The sequence below is a fragment of the Lactuca sativa genome, chromosome 9 (genome assembly GCF_002870075.4).
Source record: "Lactuca sativa cultivar Salinas chromosome 9, Lsat_Salinas_v11, whole genome shotgun sequence".
Taxonomy (NCBI): domain Eukaryota; kingdom Viridiplantae; phylum Streptophyta; class Magnoliopsida; order Asterales; family Asteraceae; genus Lactuca; species Lactuca sativa.
Window position 1 is genome coordinate 48006109 of NC_056631.2, and position 24795 is coordinate 48030903.

Genomic DNA, 24795 nt, shown 5'->3' on the forward strand with positions numbered 1-24795 from the left:
TACAAATAAGTACCCAATTAAAATTTCAAATGATAGCCAGATTATACACCAACCTATTTTTATTCTTTGTCCTGATCCTACTCCTACCCTGTCCTGAGAGGGAAAGTTTGAGTTTTAGATCAAAACGATTAATTTTGTTGAGTTGAGTTGAGTTGAGTTGTCCTCGGTTGTAATGGTTTTTATAATAAGTCAAGTCAAGAATCATAATCGAACTGGAGGAGAAGCAGCAATGGGATTGATGAGAAGGATGCCTCCAAAACACACAGAGACGGCTCTCACCGCCCTCCTCAGCCTCTTGCCCGGCCACTCCTCCGATCTACTCTCTCAAGTTGATCAGCCTCTTAAGGTTTGGTTTGTTCACAAATTCATTTAAACCCTAACTTTCTGTGTTCATTCCATTGATGATCTGTCCCGATCTCCGGTGGATTTGCATGCGTAAATCTGCTATTCTGTGTTTTTTCATTCTTTTAAGTTATGGTGCTCTATTGTGATTTGTGAGTAGGGTTAGAAATCTGGCCAGATTCAGTGGAGTTTCGGCCCGTTAAATGAATCTAGCATTTTGGGTGGGTTAGATTAGAGTTGGTGGCGTTGACTTTAAAATAGAGAGGATAAAGAACAGTGCAATTACAGAGACTAAATAGAACACTTGCTGCCGATGTGCACCCAATCTCATTTTTAACATAATAATTAAACTAATATAAGAATGTTCATCTTTACTTCCATGGATGATGGATGTCTGTAGTCAATCAATCTCAATCGGTCTTGTTACTATGCAAAACAGGTCCTACGTGATGGGGAAAATGAGAAAGAGTTCATCTTATGCGAGTACAACAGAGATGCTGATTCTTACAGGTATTATCCTATTCCTATTCCTCATCATATTTTGTTTGCTACCTCCTTTTTAGTTTTGATTCTCACATCTTATTAAATATGCAGGTCACCTTGGTCAAACAAATACCATCCTTCATTGGAAGACGGGATGCTTCCATCTTCTGAATTAAGGAAGCTTGAAATCGAAGCAAATGACATTTTTACAATATATCGTGACCAGTGAGGTCCTTTACTCTACTCAGTACTCACCTTACCGCCTTTTTAGAAATCTAATCCCTTAAATCATTGTTTATTCCTTTTACCCAACTTTAAATATTTGTGTCTTAATCTATTGTCAGGTATTACGAAGGTGGTATTTCATCAGTCTATTTGTGGGAAGAAGATGACAAACAAGGCTTTGTCGCATGCTTTTTAATTAAAAAAGGTTCCAAATTTTGTTCAAATTAATTACTCCATCTTTCATCTTTCATCTCACATGAACTATTAAGCAAAATTTGTTACTACCTACTCAGATGGATCAAAAGATGCACATGGTAAAAGAGGGTATCTGAATGAAGGTGGTTGGGAAGCTATACATGTTATCCAGGTGGGCCCAGAACAGGAAGGAAACGCAAACTACTGTTTAACAAGTACCATAATGCTCTCACTCACTACAAATAGTGACGAATCTGGAACATTTAATTTGTCAGGATCAATAAGGAGACAGGTAATATATATCATGCAACTAAATGTATGCATATTGTTATTATAGATTAAAAAATAAAGTAAATTGCCTATATTAAGTAAAATGAGTGAAGTATGTTCTTATTTCTTTTAATCTTTGTTGAATAGATGAAAGCAGACCTTCCTGTTGAAGATGGTCATCTATGCAATATGGGTAAGATGATAGAAGAGTTGGAAGGAAAGCTCAGGAATCAACTTGACCAGGTAAAATTCCAATTTTGCCCATCAATTAAACCCAACCATGGTTCATTATACTAATCATGATGCCAATTTCAGGTGTATTTTGGGAAAACAAAGGAGATGGTATGCACTTTGCGCCCTTCTCCTGACCTACCATCCATGGCACTACCAGAGAATATAAAGCCATAAAAAGTTAATTAAGATTCTGTTTGAGATGTTTAAATTGTTACTTACTACTGGTTGTTCTTCATTTACACATTTGTTTGGATTTTTTTTTCATCATTGCAAGTAGTAAAAGATTGTACAATCTTCATTTATGTTTCAAGGTAATTTGCTAGATAGAGTGAATAAAGGCTACTAGAAGTAATCCATCAAATTTAAACCAAAACAGTTGGATTAAAATGCTAACCAAATCATATGATAATAGCTCAAGCTGTTGCCTCAACTCCATTGCTAACAGGTAGTGCAGTTGCAGTTTCCATCTTCTTCTCAATTGCTTCTTCTTCTTCCTTGTTGATTTCTTCTTCTGTGTCGCTATCATCTTCATCAAACTCTCCACCACCTCCCATGTTAAGTTTCTGCATCACAAATGATATAATCATCAAAATGTTAAGACTCTTGAAAGATTTTGCTATGAATCAGTTGTTGTTGGTATAAATCTATAATAGAAGTTGTGTACTTACGGAGAAATCAATGTCACCAAAGTCCATATCACCTCCAACTGTATATATAATCAATACCACATTAGAATAAATGAAAAATAGATCAAAATAGAAAAAGATTGACTAACCCTTTTCCTCCTGTTCATCTTCATCTAGCCATTTGTCCCAATCACATTTCACAAACATTGGAGTTTTTCCCTCTTCCTTCAAAAGCCTGTTCCACCATTTGCTTTCTTCCTTCTTTATAAGGTAAACAATAGTTCGTGGTCCAACGCTTGCCTTGCTTTTCTGTAATTTTATTTGATTAATTATCATTTTGCTTTTGGTTTAAACAAATAAAACATGTAATTTGTAAAAGTAAAAACAATTATTCACTTACATCCACGTCCACCTTGTCGTGAAGGTTGATGTCAATTTCATAAGGTAAATTCTCAGCTCCAGCAGTTGCAGAGAAGTAGAATTTACCCTCAGGCTCCAACTTAAGCTTCACATTTTTGGCATCAGGTAGATCAATGGTGATGAAGAGCACATCAGCCCTCTGGGCCCACTTCAAGGTAGGATGTCGGCTAATAAACACATAGAAACAGAACCAGATTATAAAGGCTAATAACTTACAAATCACCAAAACATTTCAATTTTTTTTTTTGTGAACGAGCTTGCATTGATTACAACTATGAATACTGCAGATCCGATCAGAACAAAAGAACACAAGTTGTAATGGTATAAAACCCTAAAACTGGAGACATATATTATTACTTCTCCAAAATTATCAATAGAGCTACGAAAATCGTAATCGGAAGCAAAACATGAGTGGCTTTGCGATTGGAAGAGAATAACACCTACGAAGTTAACAATAGAACTTTAAAATCACACCAGAACTGTAACCTGCTACTATATCTTTAATAACGAATTAAAAAATCCGTTACCATAAACAAGCATGCATGTATGATCATGATCATGACTGGTCGAATTCCTCCAGTCCGATAGTAACGAGTACTATCATGAAAAACCGTAACAATCACACAGCAATTTATCGACGGATCTACGTAGATTACTAAACAAAACGAAATTTGAAAAAAAAATCACCGAAAAATCGTCAATCCATAACAACCTGCTCAATACACACTAATGTGCGATCGCTTGATGAATCGAATCATCAAATTCAGAGTAATTCTACAGTTTCATTTCACTTAATGCGGAGAGAAGAAATCAATCCTAACGGAATTTATTCATCAAATCGAGTGCATCATGTAGCAGTTTATAGTAATTTAAAAAGGAAAACAGAAAGCGGACAGAATTCATACCTCATTTTGATTGATTTTCGCGGTTCCTAACTGTAAAGATAATCCTTTAAAAGCAATCGTTTATCTGCACTTGGCGATTGGATACGGAAACTGCAAATGATTCACTCGAGTATTTATAGCTAGGGTGCGGATAGAAGAAGGCCGTGGCATCTAGATGCTTCCGACTCTCTAACCGAAACTTGATCACTTTTGCTACAAAAATATAGATATAAACTTTTTAGCAGCCGTAAAATATCTTTTTATTATATTATACAATGCTTATATTTATGCCTCATTCATTTATACTTTTCATTTATGTGTTTCATATCATATTTATTGACTTAATTTTTTAGATATATACCAATGATTTATTATTTCTAACAAATGTCATTACTATAGAAGACTCCCTCTGTAGTTGTAACTTGATATCAATATTAAATATTGATGAAATCTTCAATAGGTGTCGTTAGTGATGAATTTTAGACAACAATCGGTTAGTCTGTTATTTTAAAAAAAATTGATAACGTTTTAAAATTGAATCAAATTAGAATTGAGTCTAGATTAATTTTATTTTAGAGTGTTTTATACCAAATGTTCATCATCATGTACATTAATGGTAGTATAGGTTAGTTTGCTAATAAAGTGTAATATTGTAAAAAACATATAATATATTTTTATACCAAAGGTCTGGCTAAAGGATAAATACATTTTGACCGGATCTAAATCGTCTTCACCCGCAAATCATGTCCATTAAGTCATTAATCTTTATTGTTGTTTCGTCTCTCCCCTTAAGCCAACAATTCCTACAAACCATTAAATTTGGGATTTATATTAGCTTCAGTTTTGTGGTTCTGAATATTTTGAATACCTTACAATTGAAACCTACTAGGACACTTGAAGGAAATCTTTTTTATATGTTGAGGTGTTAGTTGGGCCAACAAATCGTATTTGGGTTAGTCGATCAACGACTTGAAAATGATAAACACACCGCTACAGTCGAATCTTCCACTCGATCAACTCAAACTTTTCGAACATGCTCCAACGCAAGATGAAAGTCAAGTAGAAGGATTTATAGTTTGTAGGTTTTAATGTAATTTTTAATTTAAGCATAATGTTATTTTAAATTTTATGTTTTTAAAGTTTTTTAATGTAATTTTTATTTTTACATTTAGCAGTGTACTTTTACTTTGGTTTAATGGAATTTTAATTTTCTTTTAAAAATCTTGTATTTTTATTAAAATTAAGTATTTAAAAAATAAAAAATAAAAATATTTAATGATATGGAGTGGTGAGTATTTGAGTATTTACTAAGTAAAATAATTATTAGTAAAAATGATGTGAAACTGAAGTGACATACTTTGTAAGTAAGTATGTTGTGGACTACTTCTTCCTTATAAGTTATAACCTTATTTTCCATAGGGAAATCTTCGAAAAACTCATAAAATTTTACCTTAATTTATGAAAAAATCTCAAACTAAAATTCGTTTACGAAAAAACATTAATTACCGGTAAAAATGGCGATTTAACCAAATTTTCTAGTTGACCAGTTTCATTACTTACCTGTTTCATTAAAGTCTCATTATTTTACCATAATTTACGAATAAGTCCCAAACTATAATTTAGTGATGATTTGACAATTTTCTCCATGTAACATACATTTTATCGGTTTTATTGTTGACTTGAACACCTAGTTATTAAATTAGCTGATAAGATGGATACGATGGGTTATATAATACTATATTTACTGTAAAATTTGATATCCATCTCATCGACTTATTTATGACTATGTATCTAGGTCAATAATGAAACCAATAAAATGTGTGTTTCTAGGAAAAAAAATAACAGGAAATGAGTTGATCTCTGATGAGATAGATATATTGAGTTACATATGTTTAGATAGACAATTTGAAATTTCTTATAAACATAAAAATGACGAAGTTGTTGCTACTTTATTTAATTATTGCAGTCTTCGTTGGATGCATTTTATATTCCAAAAGAATATACAACGCATCAGGATATCAAATTTTATGGTAAATATAGCATTATATAATCCAAAATATCCATATCATCACCTCATTTAATAACTAGGCATCTAGTTCAACAATAAAACCGGTCAAATGTATGTTACATGGAGAAAAATGTCAAATCATCACTAAATTTTAGTTTGGGAGTTATTTGTAAATTATGGTAAAATAACAAGACTTTAATGAAACCAGATAAGTAATGAAACCGGTAAACCAGGAAAAATGGGTCAAATCCCCATTTTTACTAGTAATGAATGTTTTTTTGTAAACAAATTTTAGTTTGAGACTTTTTCGTAAATTAGCGTAAAATTTTAGGATTTTTTTGAAGATTTCCCTTTTCCATATGTTTAAACTTTTGCTTCTTACCTATCCATAGTATGAAAGGATTATCATTATTAACATTCTTATAATTTATATAATCAATCTTACTTCACAACTTAGTATCTTCAATTTTTCCCATTTATCCAATTTTCTTAAACTAGTTCAATTCTTAACAGTCTATGAGGCATTCTAATTTCCAATGACACAATCCATAAGTTTATCTCATCACTCCCTTATTGCCCATTCATACTTGAATTATTTATTTTCATTTCCGACCAATAAGATAAACATTTTCCTCTTTATACCAAAGGTGTTTCCTTGCTTTTGTAGCACCTGGTTCCTGGTACGTAAATTTCATTTGAGTATTTTCATTTTAGCCTTGGACTCGGCGAGTTGTAGGTCCGACTCGCCGAGTAGGGACGGGACCCGGGACACGTTTTAAGTTGGCGACTCGGCGAGTCCGTATCCTAGACTCGGCGAGTCACCGCTGTTTGATGAAACCCTAAGTTTCAGGGGTTTGCACCCTATTTAATCCCTCATTCCGCCCCAAACTCGCCCCTATTCACCCTCAGAGCCCCCAACATCGTCCTTGCCCTTTTTCCTTGAGAGATTGAAGTATTTGGGTGTGTTTTTGAAGTTGTTGAGGAGCAAGAAGAGAAGATCAAGAAGAGGAGAAGGAGGCCAAGCATCTCTGTGTCATCCCAACGTTTTCCCTGAGGTATAGCTCATTTCCCCTCTGTTTTTGAGCTTGTAGTCCCAAATAGCTTCATGAAGGTCCTTCTTGAGCCATTTCCCAAGCTTGTTTGTGCATTGTGGGTCGTATTAAGTTGTTAGCCTTTAGATCTAGGCACTATTCAGTCCCTGGAGCTTGGATCTACTGTCTTTATGGAGTCATGTTGCACACAAGTCCTAGATCTACCCCTTTTGGTGCACTTTGAGCCTTAAAACCTTCATTGGTGATGATCTACACGTAAAGTTGGAAACTTTACGTGTAAACCAGGCCCTAGGAGCCCAGATCTATGAATGGCATGGACTGGATTCAAGCAAAATCACATATATGGCTTTTGCATGAAGCAGACTCGGCGAGTCGCTCATCTGACTCGGCGAGTCGAGTCGTGAGTCTCCGAGTTTGTCCCCTTTTCGTTGTGTCGAGTAGAGTAGTGAGTCCTGGGTGGACTCGAGGAGTTGGGAGCCGAACTCACCCATGAAGGAACTCGGCGAGTCAATGCCCTGACTCGGCGAGTTCAAGGCAATCTTCTTAGATCAAGAACAGACTCGGCGAGTTGTTCATACAACTCGGTGAGTCACAACATAAAGTGTTCATCGGATGAAGATGAACTCGGCGAGTTGTTCATACAACTCGGCGAGTAGGATGAAGGACTTGGACATCAGTTTAGAAGGAGAACTCGTCAAGTTAACGCCCAACTCGACGAGTAGAGACGGGTTGCAGGACAATCGATTGGATAGGGACTCGGCGAGTTGGAGAGCCAACTCGGCGAGTCGGGTCAACTGAAAATTGACTCTGGCTTTGTCTTTTGACTTGATCAAGGGTAAAATGGTCATTTTACCCAAGGGTCAGTTAGCGGTGTTTGATTGAGTGTTTTGTGGGAATTATAGCCGGAGGATTTCCGGAGCAGCAGTAGCAGCAGTAGACAGTCAATTCCCACACAGGCCAGCAACTATTTCGAGGTGAGTTTCCTTCCAGTAGGAACGGGTCTAAGGCACCAAGGCCGGCCTGTATAGACGAAACGTTAGTATTAGAGTGTGGGTCGAGCCCGTATCTCTTGGTTGAGCTGATTATGATATGTGCCAGTATGATAGAGTTGTCTATACTTGTTGTCTGTGTGATACTTGTATATTATGGGTAGCGGTTGAGTGTGGGCAAGGCCCGTATCTCTCCGAGAATGGAGTGTGGGCTAGGCCCGTATCTCCCAAATAGTAGAGTGTGGGCGAGGCCCGTATCTTCTGGCTAGCGGAGTGTGGGCAAGGCCCGTATCTTCGTGGGTGTGGGCGAGGCCCGTAAATCCTAGCTTCATGTTGTATGTTGTATGCTTGTATGGTATGAGGTATTATGGGGGAGCTCACTAAGCTTTGTGCTTACAGTTTTCAGTTTTGATTTCAGGTACCTCTTCAGCTAAGGGAAAGGAGCCGGCGCGGTAGCGACATATCACACACACTCTTGTTTTCCGCACTATGGATCTCTGGGATGTACTCTGAATTATTACTATGACATTACCGGTTTTTAGACATGAATTATTATTATGAATGTTTTGAAATGATGTTTTTATGTTTTAACCTAAATTAAAAATGAAATTTTTAACCGGTATTTTTGGGGCGTTACAGCTTTGATACCTACTTATATTTCTTGCAATCTTATCATGTTCCATTAATGAATTACTTTAACTTTCTATATTCATATTATCCACCAAAATTTTATCTGGGAACTGGAATCCAGTTTGCCATCAAAATTTGAACATGATACTTAAAATGTGATATCACTTTTTAAAATATTTTCTTCATATTTCACACTTAGATGAATATTCCCACATTTTCAATCCTTCATACTTATTAACTATGCCATTGTATATATTTATTTCTCATTCCAAAACATGAGTTGGATGCTTCATCTATAATGGTATCTGATATACGTGGGACCCTCACATATACGTTGGACCCTCACAAAATTTGGTGTTTCAACCGCAATAAAGTTTGGGACAGGTGACAAAGTTGTTACACATGGAGTTCTTCAAGAATTGGTTGAGTCAAGACTCAAGAATATTTGTTGTACCTTCTTAACAAGTAGAATGAATTCACATATGCAATTATAACATTCTTCTTTTCTACATGCAATTACATGAACTAATTTGTGATGCAATCATCAACAGATCAATCAGCTCTCCTTCTTCTAAATGATTTGTAAACCTCAAATTCATAGTATTCTCTTATCTCAAAAGTTCTCCAAGTGAACGTATAGACTTTCTTGTTAGCTTCATAAATCCCGTTAGTTATTCTAGCTTAACTAACCAAGGGCATTCTGGTAGTTTGTCTTAGATTATTGTTAGATAGTTAATCTTTCTCCAGCTTCTGTAAATTGATGTATTTATTAGATGAGTAGCCATGTCATTGATTCATTCAATCAATAAGACTCTTACAAATTCATATGTTTCTCAAAGTCCGATCAGTAACATGGTATCAGTTTATGGTTGTTCCAATTTTGTTCATATCGTTCATCATCATCTTCATCTTCTCTTAGTTATATGTCACATGCAATGTTCAATTTGATTATATATGTATGTGTTGGTTATTAAGTATAAGTGATTGTAGATGTGCATTGAAGTACCTTTTGGATGATATGTATATAGATGAGGTCACAACGTTTTTATAATTGCTATTCAACCTGTGTACATGTTATCTAAGAATTCTTTGGTTTCCATTCTTCCTCATCGGGTATTGATGTGGAATGCAAGCAAGGTAGATATGCTGATTGAAATGATGTAAATAGAATGATTACCAATTAGGGTATAGTCGAAGATGCTTAGAAACCCTTTGGCTCTAAAATTAACAATATATTATGAATGTTTTTTATTTGTTACCGGTTTTATAGTATGTTTAGAATTTAGAAATATTTGTAATGCTAGTATATAAAGTCATTTGGATGTCTTATTTATTTAATTCTACATCTTTGCATTTCTTGAACGGTAAAAAGTTTTTCATTAGCTGTTTTTTCTTTTCTTTGTTGTTTATCGACATAGCGCGTGTTCAGCAAAATTAGTTGGAAGCTAGTAGTGAGTATCTAGAAGGAGAAATTAAATATCCTCCTACCTTTTGTTTCTAATTTTCTTCCTACATATTTAAGATGATGACAAGTGTACAAATTTAACATTTCATTCAAATTTAAATCAAATTAAATGACACTTGTCACTATCTAAAATAGGTAGGAGGATATTAGGCACAAAAAGTAGGAAGATAATTAATTTCTCATCTAGAAGTTGGAAGCTGTATTTTTATTTGTATGAGTATTCGACAAAAGTAATTGAAAACTTTTAAACATGTAAAATTACATAAAATGACTTAACTAAAATAAGTGATTGATTTTAAAAATAGCTGGAAGGTAGTAGTGAGTATCTAGAAGTCGGAAGTGATCTGACTAGCATGGGGGTGTTTAGCGAGCTTGAAGTTGTTTTTAGATTTGAAACATTTTGTTTTAGCTAAAATTTAATATAGTTTTTTAGTTTTTTTTTTTCTAAAAAGAAGTTAAAAACTTGAAGCTCGCTAAACACCCTCATATTATTCAAATCTTCAGTTTTATACACCCAATGTCATCTATTTTCTCAAACCCTATTTAAGCCGACCGTCTTATTTATTTATTTATTTTTTATCGATAAACAACTTGTATTATCATTTTTTAAGCCACAATAAGTGAATACCTTAAAAAAACATTTCATTTTATCACTCTATACCCATTAAACTAGACCATATAATTGGTTTAAGCCCCAACACAATAAACGAAGGATGGCAACGGGGCGGGTTTGAGACGAGTTTTGGTAATCCCGCCCCATCCTCGAATATGAAAATCGATCCCGTCACCGACCCGATTCCCAACGGGTACCCGTTTACCAAACACTATCGAATCTGTGGGTATCCCAACGGGGTAACGGGGAACCCCGTTTAACATTCAAATTAAGAATAATTTTGATGCAATGAGAATACAAAACCATTAGACTTAGTGATGCAAACATAAATTCATATCAAAAATAATTTTGATAATTTACAAAACCATTAAGAACAGACATATTTGTTCTGATACATAAGTGGTTACTAGTGGCAAAAAAACAATAAGACACTAGCATTCATAAACCATAATATCATTGTTACTCGAAGTATTATGAATAAAAAAAAATATCAAAACACTAGCACTACAAATAAATAAGAAGCTATCTCGAGAAATTATCTTTAAATCATTCACAACAAAGAAGATAACCCAAACTATTTATTCAAATCACTTTTAACAGTTCACCAATCAAATCGGGAACTTTTTTAAACCATAAAATCCTTATATAATCGTTTTTATTTTATTACCAACCATTAGTCAATTTTTCCAAGGTTGTTTACTATCATTATAATCGTTTTTCCCAAGCTGTTTTACCAGCCCAGTAATAAGTTGGGATAATGACACTGTAGCACAACGAAGTTTTTGTTTTTTCCCGGATTGGTCACTTATGTTAATTTTGTGCGCAATAGGACACTAAAGTCACGTTTAACCTGTTAAATTGGTCATTCTGCTCAATTTTCACAGGTTACCCGGTCAAAATGCCTACGTGGCAGGAATATCCTGATTAATTAAATAAATACAAAAACCAAAAAGAAAAAGAAAAGAAAAGAAAACAAATCACAGTTTTCTTCATCCCTTCGTTTCTTCGTTCACCAACGAGTCCACATACCCAAACACCGTAAACAACAATCGCCCACCCAAAACCACCACAAACAGTGCCAATATCGCCCTAAACTGTGTCGCCTGTGTCGTCGAAAACCCTAATTTAGTGTTGGTTCATAATGAATTTACGATTGGAAAGTGATGGATATGGATTTACCCGTCATAAGCCGAAGACGATATGGATTTAGTTTTGTGTTCTTTGTTTTTCTTGATGTTAGAATCGATTTGTGCAATCAATCAATTACAATAAGTTTTTGTTGTAATCGATCGATCTTGAGGAGCCACCAAATCAATTTGTGTTCTTTGTTTTTTACTTTTCTTGATGTAAGAATCGATTTGTGTAATCGATCGATTACAATAAGTTCTTGTTACAATCGATCTTGAGGAGCCACCAAATCAGTTCTTGTTAACATCACGATGGTGGATTCCTTCTCATCGTCAAGGGTGGTAGATTCCTTCCGGATCTCGACATCCATATTTGATTTCAGTTTCACGATGGTGGATTCCTTCCCATCGTCAACAGCTCAGAGTCCAAATCTGTAACACCGTGATTTCCAAAAACAAATTTTCATTTAAATAATCAATTTAATATTAAAACACTTGTTTAAAATCTTATTCTTATTCGAATTACAAAACATAGTTCCATTTCCATTTGAATAGACAACCAGGATCCTCCAATATACAACTCTTTCTTCGGTGTGTACAATCGAACCGTTGCCATCCCGCGTTACTGAAAGAACCTGAAACAACATAACATAAACAACGTAAGCACGAAGCTTAGTGAGTTCCCCAATATACCTTACGCACATACGCCTTTCCAGGCCCTGACCTTGCGGTCAACTGTACAATGCCTTCCGGCCCATGAGATACTCGCCTTCCGGCCCATAAGATATTTGCCTTCCGGCCCATAAGATAATTGCCTTCCGGCCCATACACATATGTAACACATAATACAAATACTCTAACACATAAAGCACATACACCACATATCATACCTGACCTTTCTGTCACATAATACTTTGCCTTCCGGCCCATATATAAGCATGTATATCACGCGTAGCAGCTAACTTTCCATTTATAGCATATAGACATAACACATAACATACTTGACCTTCCGGTCACACAATCAAACCCTTCCGGGTGAAGTATAGTGAGAAGACTCACCTCGCGGACACTGGAAGATAGCAACTCCTAAAGTCCCTTGCACTTGATCCTCCGAGCTACAAGCTCCCTGTAACATCATATATCCCTTATTAATACTTCTATCTTCCACGTTAACTGACCCTAAGAAATCACACCAGTCAACTCTGGTCAACAGTCCATTGACAGCTCGACTGGACTCGACGAGTTCCCTGGCGACTCGGCGAGTCTGGTCGTCCTTCAATCCTCTAAGATTCCCCTTCTACTCGTCGAGTATCCTCTTTGACTCGACGAGTCACTCCTGAAAGAATCGCGGGGCCACCCCGACTCCACTCGCCGAGTCTGAAGAACAACTCGGCGAGTCCCAGTAAATCTTCAAGCTACTCGCCGAGTCTGATCATCCGACTCGGCGAGTCCACGCCATGCAGTCGATCAAACTGCTTCCTGAGATACATATTTTCCCGATTATACAAACATAGGACCCTCTGGACCTCTAAGGGTACTAATACAGGGTTATAAACGTTGAATAGCAACACAACAATCCATCTAGGCTCCAAATGGGTTCCATAAACCTTAAATCTATATACACATCAATCACAGGAGAATGTAATCCGAATTATTACCTGAATGATGCACCTTCCATGTCCCCAAACTTCAGAACTCGAACTCCCTGCAGTTCCTTTAGCCAAAACCCTTCTCCTCCTTGCACAACAATTCCTTCAAGGTCACCAATGGCCTTCAAACTTGCTCTAGCCGCCCCAGTCGCCTAGGGTTCTTCCCAATCGATCCAAAGTCGTGAAATGACGGCATAATAACCCTTATATACGACCCAATACTGAACGGCTAGGGTTTCCGCTGAACAGCATCCACTCGCCGAGTCCATATCTGGACTCGTCGAGTCCAGTCGTGAACCCGCGACCAAACCTGCGACCCTACTCGGCGAGTCTGGCTCCAACTCGTCGAGTCTCCCCTTTAAAACACCCCCAAAATGCAACTTAACAATACTTGAGATTTTGGGCTGTTACAATTCTCCCCCACTAGAATTAGACTTCGCCCTCGAAGTCTCACTCTGAAAATAGTTCTGGCTGCTGCTCCCGCATCTCACGTTTCGGCTTCCCTAGACACTACCGATCTCTCCCGAGGCCGCTACTGAACCAATACCAGAGGTACCTCCTTGTTCCTCAGAACCTTGATCTTCCGATCTCCGACGGCCACTGGCCTCTCGACGTAACACAGGCTCGCATCCACCTAATCGTTCTCTAGTAGAACCACTGCTGACTCTTCCGCTATACACCTCTTCAATTGCGACACATACAAGTGTCATGGATCCGTCCCAATTCCGTTGGCAGCTCCAAACGGTAGGCCACCCTTCCTACCTTCGCACCTTCGCGAAAAGACCCAACATACCGGGGCCCCCCATTTACCCCTCTTCCTAAATCGAAACACTCCGTCAGAAATACGAAGTCGCCGACCTGAATCACATGCTCGCAGCGGCGTCTGCCTGCATAACTTTCCTGTTAACTCTAGACGATCACTAACTCTCTTTAACCTGCTGAGTCTGCCCTGTCAACTAAAGTACGAACTCTGAACTGCTCATCACTCTCTGTAGTCGGAAATTACCCAAGATGCACTCTGCTCCAAATCTCAACGATCACTCAACCCATAAGGGTTAGGAAACCCTGAACCATCGGATCCCCGATCCAAAGCCCACTTTGCCCATTCCGGACCAACTGAGAGATCCGTTCTCCTTCTCAGATCAACTCTCACAAGTTCCCTCTTGCCATCACATACAGATACTGAACTAGTCCCAACACTCGCAGGTTGAAAAACCCGATTCACTGATGATATCCTCGAACATCTCCCAAGACGAACTACTAATATCCGTCCTATACCCTGATCAGACTCACACTGAGAATTCAAGATTCTCTATTCCCTTGCATCCTTTTTGAGTCTCGTCAGTCATCCCAACCCGGATGGGTTCCTACTTCACTGCCACAAACACGATGCTCGAAACCATACTTGAAATACTCTAACCATAATTCTGCTCTGCAGCTTTCACTTTCGTGAACTTGCACCCCTTCGGAGTTACACACCTTCCTCTTTTCCTTTTTCCAAGGAACCCTCTTGGCCATAATGCCACTCCAACCGGTGCCACGGTGCTCGCCCCAAGCGACACCACCCTTTTTGCGTAACCGCTATCCACATACTCTGGTTCTCATTGCAGGGGCTCTCATTCTCATGCACTCTCTCCACTCATCAAGATCACTGCCTCAGCTAAACAAGATCGCCAATCCCGGGGCCCGACCTTCCAATGTAATCACACTGCACGTACACCATCCGTAATCTCAAACTGATCCAGCAATACCAACAGAGTCTCCAGCATGACTGGACCGACTCTCATAACACATACTAGCCACTCGAGGCTATATCCCTGTGGGTCCGTACACCCAACGCTGCGAACCCTCAGGTTTGAACTCTGGGAACCTTCCAGTTCCAACTCTAGAAACATGCACAACATAAATCCCGTGGGATTAACGCAGTACAACCCATCACGTACCTCAGACATACCAATACTCTGATCACATAACCCCGGTTACTTACTCAAGCTTGATCCCAGCCTTCCCTCAGGCCTCCACAATCGAATGCCCTAGGTCTGTATCCCGCCCCGCATACCCGACACTCGCTCTCGTCAGCCTATACTCTGCGCTGACAAACACTGCTGAATCCCAACAGCTAGGCACCCTCACATACTCATCGATCTCCCGGAGAATTTTCTAATTCTCCCCCACTAAAACACTGACTAACCGCCACCGATCGTCATTAACGACCTTACAGAATAATCCTGTACAAAGAGAACAATTACACACTGACTGCTTCCCACAAGCACAAGCAACCCTCAGCAAAACACACCTCCTCCCTGATCGACCCACTCACAAGAATCTAGTCCTTCAATCATCCACTCCACGACTGTAGATGCTACCCGACAATCAACCCAGTGCCGCATCTTCCCTAACAACCCTCACGAACGATAACCAAAGGAATTCTCGACAATAACCCATAACCAAACCCACAATCTGCCCAAAGGATGAACACCACATCGAGAACCGCACAAGACTACTGACACTAAAACACCAATTATAACCATACCCAACCATCAGGGAATAACGAATGCCAAAGCGAAAACCTGAAGCACCAATCCATAGCCATGCCAGACCCGCGAACAACGAATACCGCATCGAAACCCATACCAGATACCAGCACAAACAATACGCCAAATCAATGCAAGACAATTAAGACATCATGAAAGCATCATACCCGCAGCTGTCTCCGACACTGCTCCGTCTCCCTCTGCCGTACGCAGATAAACACGACCCTGAGCCCTCTGGGGCTCCGCTTCATCCTGTCCTCCTCAAATCCCGAATTGGCACTGACTGCCAACAATCCCGTGCACAGTGCCCCTCCTTTCCGCACTTGCGGCATGCACCACCGGACCCGCAAGCTCCGATGTAACCCCTTTTACTCGACCATCGACACCTATGGTCTCAAGATTTCCTACTGCATCTTTATACTCCACTTATTACTACTTCTGACAATTTTTGCTTTCTTACATACTGCACCCGGTTCTCCCCCACTAAGGTTCGAACCAACACCAATTAGTATACAATCAACCCACGACTATCTTTCACCAGCGAAGTCGTATCTGCTCCAGAAAAAGTGCTGTGCAACACCCGATAGTCCCTCCCCTTATGGAGTCAATCAATCCCCTATACTCTGAACCTCTAGCTAATTCTCCAAGAACTTCTCATCACGGCTGCCTCTAATCGTTCCAAATCCCATACTGATCTAATACTAAGCACCTGCACTGCTCGACAACATATCTGGCTCGCAGACTGCGCCGCAGCATCATCGTTCCTCTCATCTCAACTCATCAATCCGTATCCAACGCCGGATTTGTCCCAAGAACAGGGACTTACTCTCAACATAGACGACAACTCTCCGCACTGCAAAACTCATCTGAACTCTTCACTGCCGCCACTAACCCAACCTGTTATTCTCCCCTGTCTTTGACTCTTACCAAAATACTCTGATAGGCACTTGTCTTTCCCCTCGAGGAACGCCTCTCCGTACTCAATCATGGTCTACAGGCTTGAAACCCATAGCGTCCAGTCTCTACCTCATCGGTCATAACCGGATAACAAGATAGCCACAAGCATCATCCACTACGAACCATGGTACTCATCCCATGACATCCCTCCTCAACATGCTTCGGTGTATGGTACCTGAACCATAGCACCACTCCCCAATCTGCTCCAACGTATAGCACTCAGACCACAACATCTATCTCAATCTGTTCCGATGTATGGTGCCCGGACCATAACATCACTCGGTATCCGCTCCGATGTATGGTATCCGAACCATAACATCACCCCTCAATCTGTTCCTTAGGACCTTTAGGATGCCCCCTGTATCAAGTATGGGTCCTCTGCTTTCAGTAGTACGGGCCCATACTACCTGCCACATCTACCCATACTTTCCACACGGACCATCCCAGAGTTCCTAAGTAGCTGATAAACCTGCTCTTTCACCCATCTCATCGCGCGTGCTCGCTTTCCAGCGAAATCCTCTACTCTACCAGCGCACTCATCTGGCTAGGTTTACTCCCTAGTCCCTTCCGCTGTCCTCCCACTTCCTTGCTATCAGCTGCTGAAGAGTTACTAATGATGCCAGCCCTCTACCCCCTGAGTATCGTCATACTCACTTAGTAGCTGACTCCCATCATCGATAACTCCACAAAGCACAAAGCAAGCAGCATTCGAGCATTGAAGCATACATAGGACTCCCCATCTGTGGTAGTTCCACCTTCTCAGCTCATCCTCGGAAGTACCTCTGTACCCCGTAGCTTTACCCCTTGTGCGTTCTAACTAGATACTCTCATTCATCACATACACACAAAAGCATAACGCACATATAACAGCAAACCCTAGACTAAGGCATCACAAATCAGGCCACTCTAGTCCTAAGATATGAAATACCTAGCCTGTCTCTAGCATGCAATAATATCTCATAAAGTTCATAATAGATATTTCATATTACAAAAGTAAGGGTATTTTGGGAAATCACCGTTTGGCTCTGGCTGATTGTACACACTGCTCTTTCTTGCTTTCTCTTTGAACTCTTATTCACTTTTAGAAAACCATTTATTTGAAAACCTTTTCTTAATCCCTCAGTTTGAGTCCAGACTCACCCGTAGGCGCGTCCGAATCCCTCAAACCAAGGCTCTGATACCAATTTGTAACACCGTGATTTCCAAAAACAAATTTTCATTTAAATAATCAATTTAATATTAAAACACTTGTTTAAAATCTTATTCTTATTCGAATTACAAAACATAGTTCCATTTCCATTTGAATAGACAACCAGGATCCTCCAATATACAACTCTTTCTTCGGTGTGTACAATCGAACCGTTGCCATCCCGCGTTACTGAAAGAACCTGAAACAACATAACATAAACAACGTAAGCACGAAGCTTAGTGAGTTCCCCAATATACCTTACGCACATACGCCTTTCCAGGCCCTGACCTTGCGGTCAACTGTACAATGCCTTCCGGCCCATGAGATACTCGCCTTCCGGCCCATAAGATATTTGCCTTCCGGCCCATAAGATAATTGCCTTCCGGCCCATACACATATGTAACACATAATACAAATACTCTAACACATAAAGCACATACACCACATATCATACCTGACCTTTCTGTCACATAATACTTTGCCTTCCGGCCCATATATAAGCATGTATATCACGCGTAGCAGCTAACTTTCCATTTATAGCATATAGACATAACACATAACATACTTGACCTTCCGGTCACACAATCAAACCCTTCCGGGTGAAGTATAGTGAGAAGACTCACCTCGCGGACACTGGAAGATAGCAACTCCTAAAGTCCCTTGCACTTGATCCTCCGAGCTACAAGCTCCCTGTAACATCATATATCCCTTATTAATACTTCTATCTTCCACGTTAACTGACCCTAAGAAATCACACCAGTCAACTCTGGTCAACAGTCCATTGACAGCTCGACTGGACTCGACGAGTTCCCTGGCGACTCGGCGAGTCTGGTCGTCCTTCAATCCTCTAAGATTCCCCTTCTACTCGTCGAGTATCCTCTTTGACTCGACGAGTCACTCCTGAAAGAATCGCGGGGCCACCCCGACTCCACTCGCCGAGTCTGAAGAACAACTCGGCGAGTCCCAGTAAATCTTCAAGCTACTCGCCGAGTCTGATCATCCGACTCGGCGAGTCCACGCCATGCAGTCGATCAAACTGCTTCCTGAGATACATATTTTCCCGATTATACAAACATAGGACCCTCTGGACCTCTAAGGGTACTAATACAGGGTTATAAACGTTGAATAGCAACACAACAATCCATCTAGGCTCCAAATGGGTTCCATAAACCTTAAATCTATATACACATCAATCACAGGAGAATGTAATCCGAATTATTACCTGAATGATGCACCTTCCATGTCCCCAAACTTCAGAACTCGAACTCCCTGCAGTTCCTTTAGCCAAAACCCTTCTCCTCCTTGCACAACAATTCCTTCAAGGTCACCAATGGCCTTCAAACTTGCTCTAGCCGCCCCAGTCGCCTAGGGTTCTTCCCAATCGATCCAAAGTCGTGAAATGACGGCATAATAACCCTTATATACGACCCAATACTGAACGGCTAGGGTTTCCGCTGAACAGCATCCACTCGCCGAGTCCATATCTGGACTCGTCGAGTCCAGTCGTGAACCCGCGACCAAACCTGCGACCCTACTCGGCGAGTCTGGCTCCAACTCGTCGAGTCTCCCCTTTAAAACACCCCCAAAATGCAACTTAACAATACTTGAGATTTTGGGCTGTTACAAAATCGATTTCAGTTTCACGGTGGTTGTCTTCATCAGCGATCGATCTGGGTGGTGGATGATGGTGATAACTAATCTTCTTCATTAGCATCGATCTAGATATGGGTTTCTTTGAGAAAGGCATTTTGATTACATTGTGCAGAAAAGGATTTATTGGCAAGATGTTGAAGGTAATCGATCTGCATTATTTTTCTTGAAGGGTCATTGTTTTGAGTCTCCGAATTTTGTGGTGGACAGCGGTGGTAGACTGTAGTGGTAGTGGTGATTATTTTTTTTTAAACTCGTTATTTTGAGTAGCAAAGAGGAGATTTCATTAGACATTTTTTTTTTTGATTTACAGGTTCACCATGTTTAAACTGAGACAAATGATAATGTTTCCTAAAAAATTGTTACTTAAAAGATCAAGATTCCGGAGCTCTAGAAGCCGGAGTAGCTCCGGTGGGATTTCGCCGGTCAACCGGTTTTTATGAAAGTTCAAGTATTTCAAAGTGGAAATGTTAGATAAATCGGGAATGGAACCTGAGAGGGTGTTGTTTGCCAAATTCAAGATTTCGGGGGATTGAAGTTGTCCAATTCAAGAAGTAATTCACTTCCATTAAATTACGTGGCTGCCAAATAATAAAGGTAAATTAATTATTAAATGCTACATTAGCTTTGTGACCTGGTAACCGGTTAATTTTGACAAAAATGATTTAATTGACAGGTCAAATATGAGTTTAGTGGTCTAATGCGCAAGAAAATTAATTTAGTGACTAAATCGGAAAAATGATGAAACCTTAACATGCTACAGTGTCATTTTCCCGAATAAGTTATATCTAAACCTGTTCATGAACCCAACAATCGTTTTTCTTAAGCCCTTTTCAAGCAATAAACGGGTTACGGGTCTTGTTTACTATTTTTCTTAAGCCATTAAAACATTTTTTAAAATCATTTTTTGTTTTCAAATCCATCCCACAGGTTGTGTGTATCCGATGACTACAGTAAAAAAAATCATCTTCCGTTTCCAGATCTTGGCACAAACTTTTATTTTTGGCAAACAAAGAAATATATCTTATGGTTAAAGCAGATTATGAAGATGTGAGTGGATTAGTTTGGAAGAGACACATGTCTGATGTCTGACGTCTGGAATCCATGTTCAACTAGACTTAATTGTTTTTTTTCCTAAGTATTTATATATAATTATTTTAGGTTACAACCGTAAAAACTATAGTTATAAAATTAATGAAAATTTTATATTAAAAAATTAAAATCAGTAATCAATTATTTTAAATAAATTATAATCTAAGAGACATTTTTTAGTTATATAAAATTCTAGCCGTTGATTTAAATAAATACGTGAAGTTAAATCAACTTATAATTTGTATTAATTTAATTTAAAATTTTAATTTAATGTTATTAATTTAATATCATTAAAGTAAGAAAATTTAAATTTTGAAATTTAAAATGAAGAATCAATAATTAATTTAATGTAATTAAAATGAGAAATTTATAATGAATAATTAATATGTTGACAAGTGGGTGAAATATAATATTAACTAGTTGTGAGACTCATATATTATATGAGTTATTTAAAAAGAAAAAGTTAAATATAAATATCAAAATATTTAAGAACTTTGAATTTATAAGAAAATAAAAAAAATAATGAATTATTATAATGAAGATGTTTTTTATCTTTTAAATTTAAACAAATAATTTAAATAAATAAAAAACTAATGAGCTTTAATTTTAGGAATTTTAAAATTAAAATGTAAGTTCATTAATGAGAATGATATTCACTTATTACTACATTTATTACTATTATTACATTAAAATATTATACGAAATTTAATAAAATAGAAAAACTCATAAAATGGTGGGAAAAAAATTAATTTAAAATAACCACAAATGATATTTGGCAAATTGAATGAGTATGACAAGTGGCAAAAACTTTCATTTATTAGAAATGATGATGATTTTTAATAGTACGACACTTTTCAATAGAAAAATAAACATATTTTTTTATTAGAATAAAGGGTAAATGGCACAAAAAACACTATTTTTACACAGAAATTCGATTTTGACACCGTGTTATTTTTTGTGTCAATTTTGACACTGTGTTTTCCAATTCGTTACAATTCTGACCACTTGACCGGTTAACCAGGTTACATGCTGACGTGGCATGATGACGTGTCAGTTTTGATGATGTGGCATGCTGACATGATATGCTGACGTGTCAAAATTGATTTTTTTTCCACAAAAAACACTAAGTTTTCACTTTTTTTTTTATTTTGACACTAAGTTTAATTTTTTATTTCAATTTTGACACTATGTTTTTTTTGTTCCAATCGAACATCATTTATCGAATTTTGTTCAATTTTGTCTATTTTCCATTTGAAACCGTATAAATATATTTTTTTTATTACATTTTAAACCGTATAACATATTCTTTTCGTTTAAAAACCACATTTTTATTTAAATACAAGGTGTTTTTTTCTTACATTCAAAGCATTAGTTATATCATGAGAATCAAACTAACCATAAGCTTCTAATAAGATGTAAAAATTTGATGAGTTGCAAACTTGATATCCAAATTTTGATCAACTACACGCCTATAAACCTTCAAACACATTTTAAAGTTGCACATTAATATAAAATACAATTTTTATATAGTTAATACATATTTATACATAAAAATATGGTTTGAGTGTAAAAAAAATGTATTTATACAAAACTATGGTTTTTAAATGAAAAAAAAAAACATATTTATACGGTTTAAATGTATTAAAAAAATATTTATACGGTTTCAAATAGAAAATTGTCAACATTGAATAAAATTGGAAAAAATGATGTTCGATTTGGAACAAAAAAACATAGTGTCAAAGTTGAAAGAAAAAATTAAACGTAGTGTCAAAATCGAAAAAAAAAAATGAAAACTTAGTGTTTTTTGTGAGAAAAAAATTCAATTTTGACACATCAGCATATCATGTCAGCATGTCACGTCATCAAAACTGACACGTCATCATGCCACGTCAGCATGTAACCCGGTTAACCGGTCAAGTGGTCAGAATTGTAACGAATTGGAAAACACAGTGTCAAAATTGACACAAAAAATAACACGGTGTCAAAATCGAATTTCTGTGTAAAAATAGTGTTTTTTGTGCCATTTACCCTAGAATAAAACGACACCATGCTAGAAAACTAACAAAAATTACAAGGGAATAGCCAACGAATGATTTTTTAGCCAATCAACAGAGTTGAGTTTTAGCTTAAGGTTCTAGACTCGAACCATTGAAATGAAAACTAATAGATCATCTCACGTAAGGAACCTTTTCTAAAACTATTGGAGTTGAGACTTCATTGGAGATTGAAATTTTGAACCTTTGGGAGTGTTGGGATCCCTGTATTTTATTACTTGTTCGTTGAAGAAAATAAATTTAAAGATTGTTCAAAATTTTCAAGAATTTAATAGTTTTCGGTATTTTCAAGATTTTAATACCGAAAATGTATTTTTCAAGTATGATTGTACCAAAATGTATTTTGGTTGAAAGACATTTATACCATATGAAATTTGGTTTGAAGTTTTTACCTCTTTAATATATCATCTCTAATTTTGGATAGAGCTTTATTTGAGTAATGTTTTTTTAACGACAAATCTACTCCTAAACTAAACTTTAATTCACTTATGTCCAAAATTATTTTTTTGAACGACAAATCTAATTTACTTATAAACCACTCCTTAATTGCACTTATGTCAACGATAAGACTTGAACCTCGACCTTAAGAACGACAATATTTAATATCACTGGGCTAGAAACCCTTTTGTCCTTATTTGACTAATGTAATGATTTTACTTTGCAAGTGCATTCAGGAGCATGCTAGATGTCTTTATTTTCATTCCTTCATCTTCTTTCTCTCCTCTCTTGTTGGAGTTTTATCAACAATGTAACCATTCAATAAGTAATGGTCATTTCATAGTAGTTACCATTAATGAAATTGTTTTGAAGTCTAACCCTTTTCTCATATTTAACTTCCAAAATTGTGTGTGTATAATCGTACTTTGGAGCTTTCATCCCATCTTAACAATAATAGAATAAAGTTATACTTTTCTTTCTATTTAACAAATTTCCTGGTTATTTTGATTTAAAAAAATAGTTTTAATACAAGAGCAGTATTCCCATGCACTCTTTTGGTGAGAATGGATAGACTTTTGTGAAACCAATAATGTTTGTTTCTCTTGAACAAATTTCCTGGTTATACGATGTAGATTTTGACAAATTGTCTATATATTCAGAGTGACAACATGATTGTTACCTGACAAGTTGTAAAACAATCACCGAAAGATAATGATAGATGCATATGGATAGTTTTTTCATCATAAATGATGTTAATATTGTCAAACCCATTACAATATAAAAAGTAGAATATATCGTTATGATACGGGATCGTGGTTTACTTTTATGGTTCTTTGATTTTACCATTTGGTAAAGTTTATGTGTACTAGACTAGCTAGCTGAAATTGTTGATATAACTTTCAAGCGAAAGAGTTTCTTAAGATACATGTTACAAAAATATAAGTTTCCTCCTCCTAAATAATACAATTTCTCGAGCAATCACGATTTGTAATTATTTATATTATGTCTTTTTTTTCTCAAGTTAAATAAAAAAAAAGACCTTGCATTCTTTCATTTTTTTTCGATCGGACCATGTTAATAGTTATTTTTTTTCGAAAAAACTTGTAAAATGTAAGTTTTTTCTAGAAATAATTAATAAATTTAGGGTCTTTCCGAAAAAAATGAAAAAATGCAAAAAAAAAAAAAAAAAAAAAAAAAAAAAAAAGAAGATAAGTTGAAGTTTGATAAAGAAAACCCAATATATAAAGTTTTTTTTATAATTTTTTTTTTTAAATTTGATAAATGTAAAAATCTCAACAAATAATATATTAAACTTCTTTTTTCTCTCTGTGAGCTATTACATGTAATTACCGTTTTGTTAAGGTATACAATTAAGTAAATTAACGATATATAAAAGTTAAAGTATCATATTTTTTTTATTAGAGAAGGTGGTAGGAGGTTGTGAAACTCTGGCCACATTATTATAAAAACACGCAAATATCCAAATTCAATTAATTAATATTTTGTTTGTGGAACGGGAAGAAAGTTTTTGATATGTATAAATGACTTATGGGCGAGGTCCATTACATGAAAATTATTAGGAACTTTCCTTTTGCCGCCCGTTAGCATTATCTTTTGGTAAAAATAAACTATTAAGTATTAACTGTAAATTCTATCTAAAATAATTCCT

At 37.0% G+C, this 24795-nt stretch overlaps 2 protein-coding genes and 1 long non-coding RNA gene across 4 annotated transcripts; 2 read left to right on the forward strand and 1 right to left on the reverse strand.

Annotated features, from left to right (window-relative positions):
- The first annotated feature begins 24 nt into the window (after window positions 1–24).
- On the forward strand, window positions 25–2047 carry LOC111919540 (probable F-actin-capping protein subunit beta). 2 transcript variants are annotated; one of them, XM_052767481.1, is made up of 8 exons: window positions 25–175; window positions 221–346; window positions 782–852; window positions 937–1050; window positions 1170–1255; window positions 1344–1537; window positions 1663–1758; window positions 1831–2047. In XM_052767481.1, the coding sequence occupies exons 1-8, from the start codon at window positions 173–175 to the stop codon at window positions 1921–1923; spliced, it is 783 nt and encodes a 260-aa protein (XP_052623441.1). In that variant the 5' UTR covers window positions 25–172; the 3' UTR covers window positions 1924–2047. The 2 variants fall into 2 exon arrangements, with proteins under 2 accessions (XP_052623441.1, XP_023770874.1); XM_023915106.3 differs by having other exon boundaries at window positions 42–346.
- On the reverse strand, window positions 1993–3876 carry LOC111919541 (co-chaperone protein p23-1). Its single transcript, XM_023915108.2, has 5 exons — window positions 3701–3876; window positions 2776–2962; window positions 2525–2684; window positions 2418–2455; window positions 1993–2312 (listed from the first exon to the last, which is right to left on the reverse strand). Exons 1-5 carry the CDS (start codon window positions 3703–3705, stop codon window positions 2163–2165), a joined length of 540 nt encoding a protein of 179 aa, XP_023770876.1. The 5' UTR covers window positions 3706–3876; the 3' UTR covers window positions 1993–2162.
- Window positions 3877–19525: 15649 nt separating this feature from the next.
- On the forward strand, window positions 19526–20785 carry LOC122196030 (uncharacterized). Its single transcript, XR_006187294.2, has 3 exons — window positions 19526–19685; window positions 19856–20139; window positions 20473–20785. It is a non-coding gene; the product is annotated as an uncharacterized LOC122196030 (long non-coding RNA).
- Window positions 20786–24795: the final 4010 nt, after the last annotated feature.

What these genes read in the sequence shown, in the direction of transcription:
- LOC111919540 (XM_023915106.3), top strand. Translation starts at nt 173, where the DNA reads ATGGTTTTTATAATAAGTCAAGTCAAGAATCATAATCGAACTGGAGGA. An exon ending in AAGTTGATCAGCCTCTTAAG is followed by an intron (nt 347 to 781) that starts GTTTGGTTTGTT and finishes TATGCAAAACAG; the next exon opens with GTCCTACGTGATGGGGAAAA. An exon ending in AGAGATGCTGATTCTTACAG is followed by an intron (nt 853 to 936) that starts GTATTATCCTAT and finishes TTAAATATGCAG; the next exon opens with GTCACCTTGGTCAAACAAAT.
- LOC111919541 (XM_023915108.2), bottom strand. An exon ending in ACGACAAGGTGGACGTGGAT is followed by an intron (nt 2,685 to 2,775) that starts GTAAGTGAATAA and finishes ATAAAATTACAG; the next exon opens with AAAAGCAAGGCAAGCGTTGG. An exon ending in AGATGAACAGGAGGAAAAGG is followed by an intron (nt 2,456 to 2,524) that starts GTTAGTCAATCT and finishes TTATATATACAG; the next exon opens with TTGGAGGTGATATGGACTTT.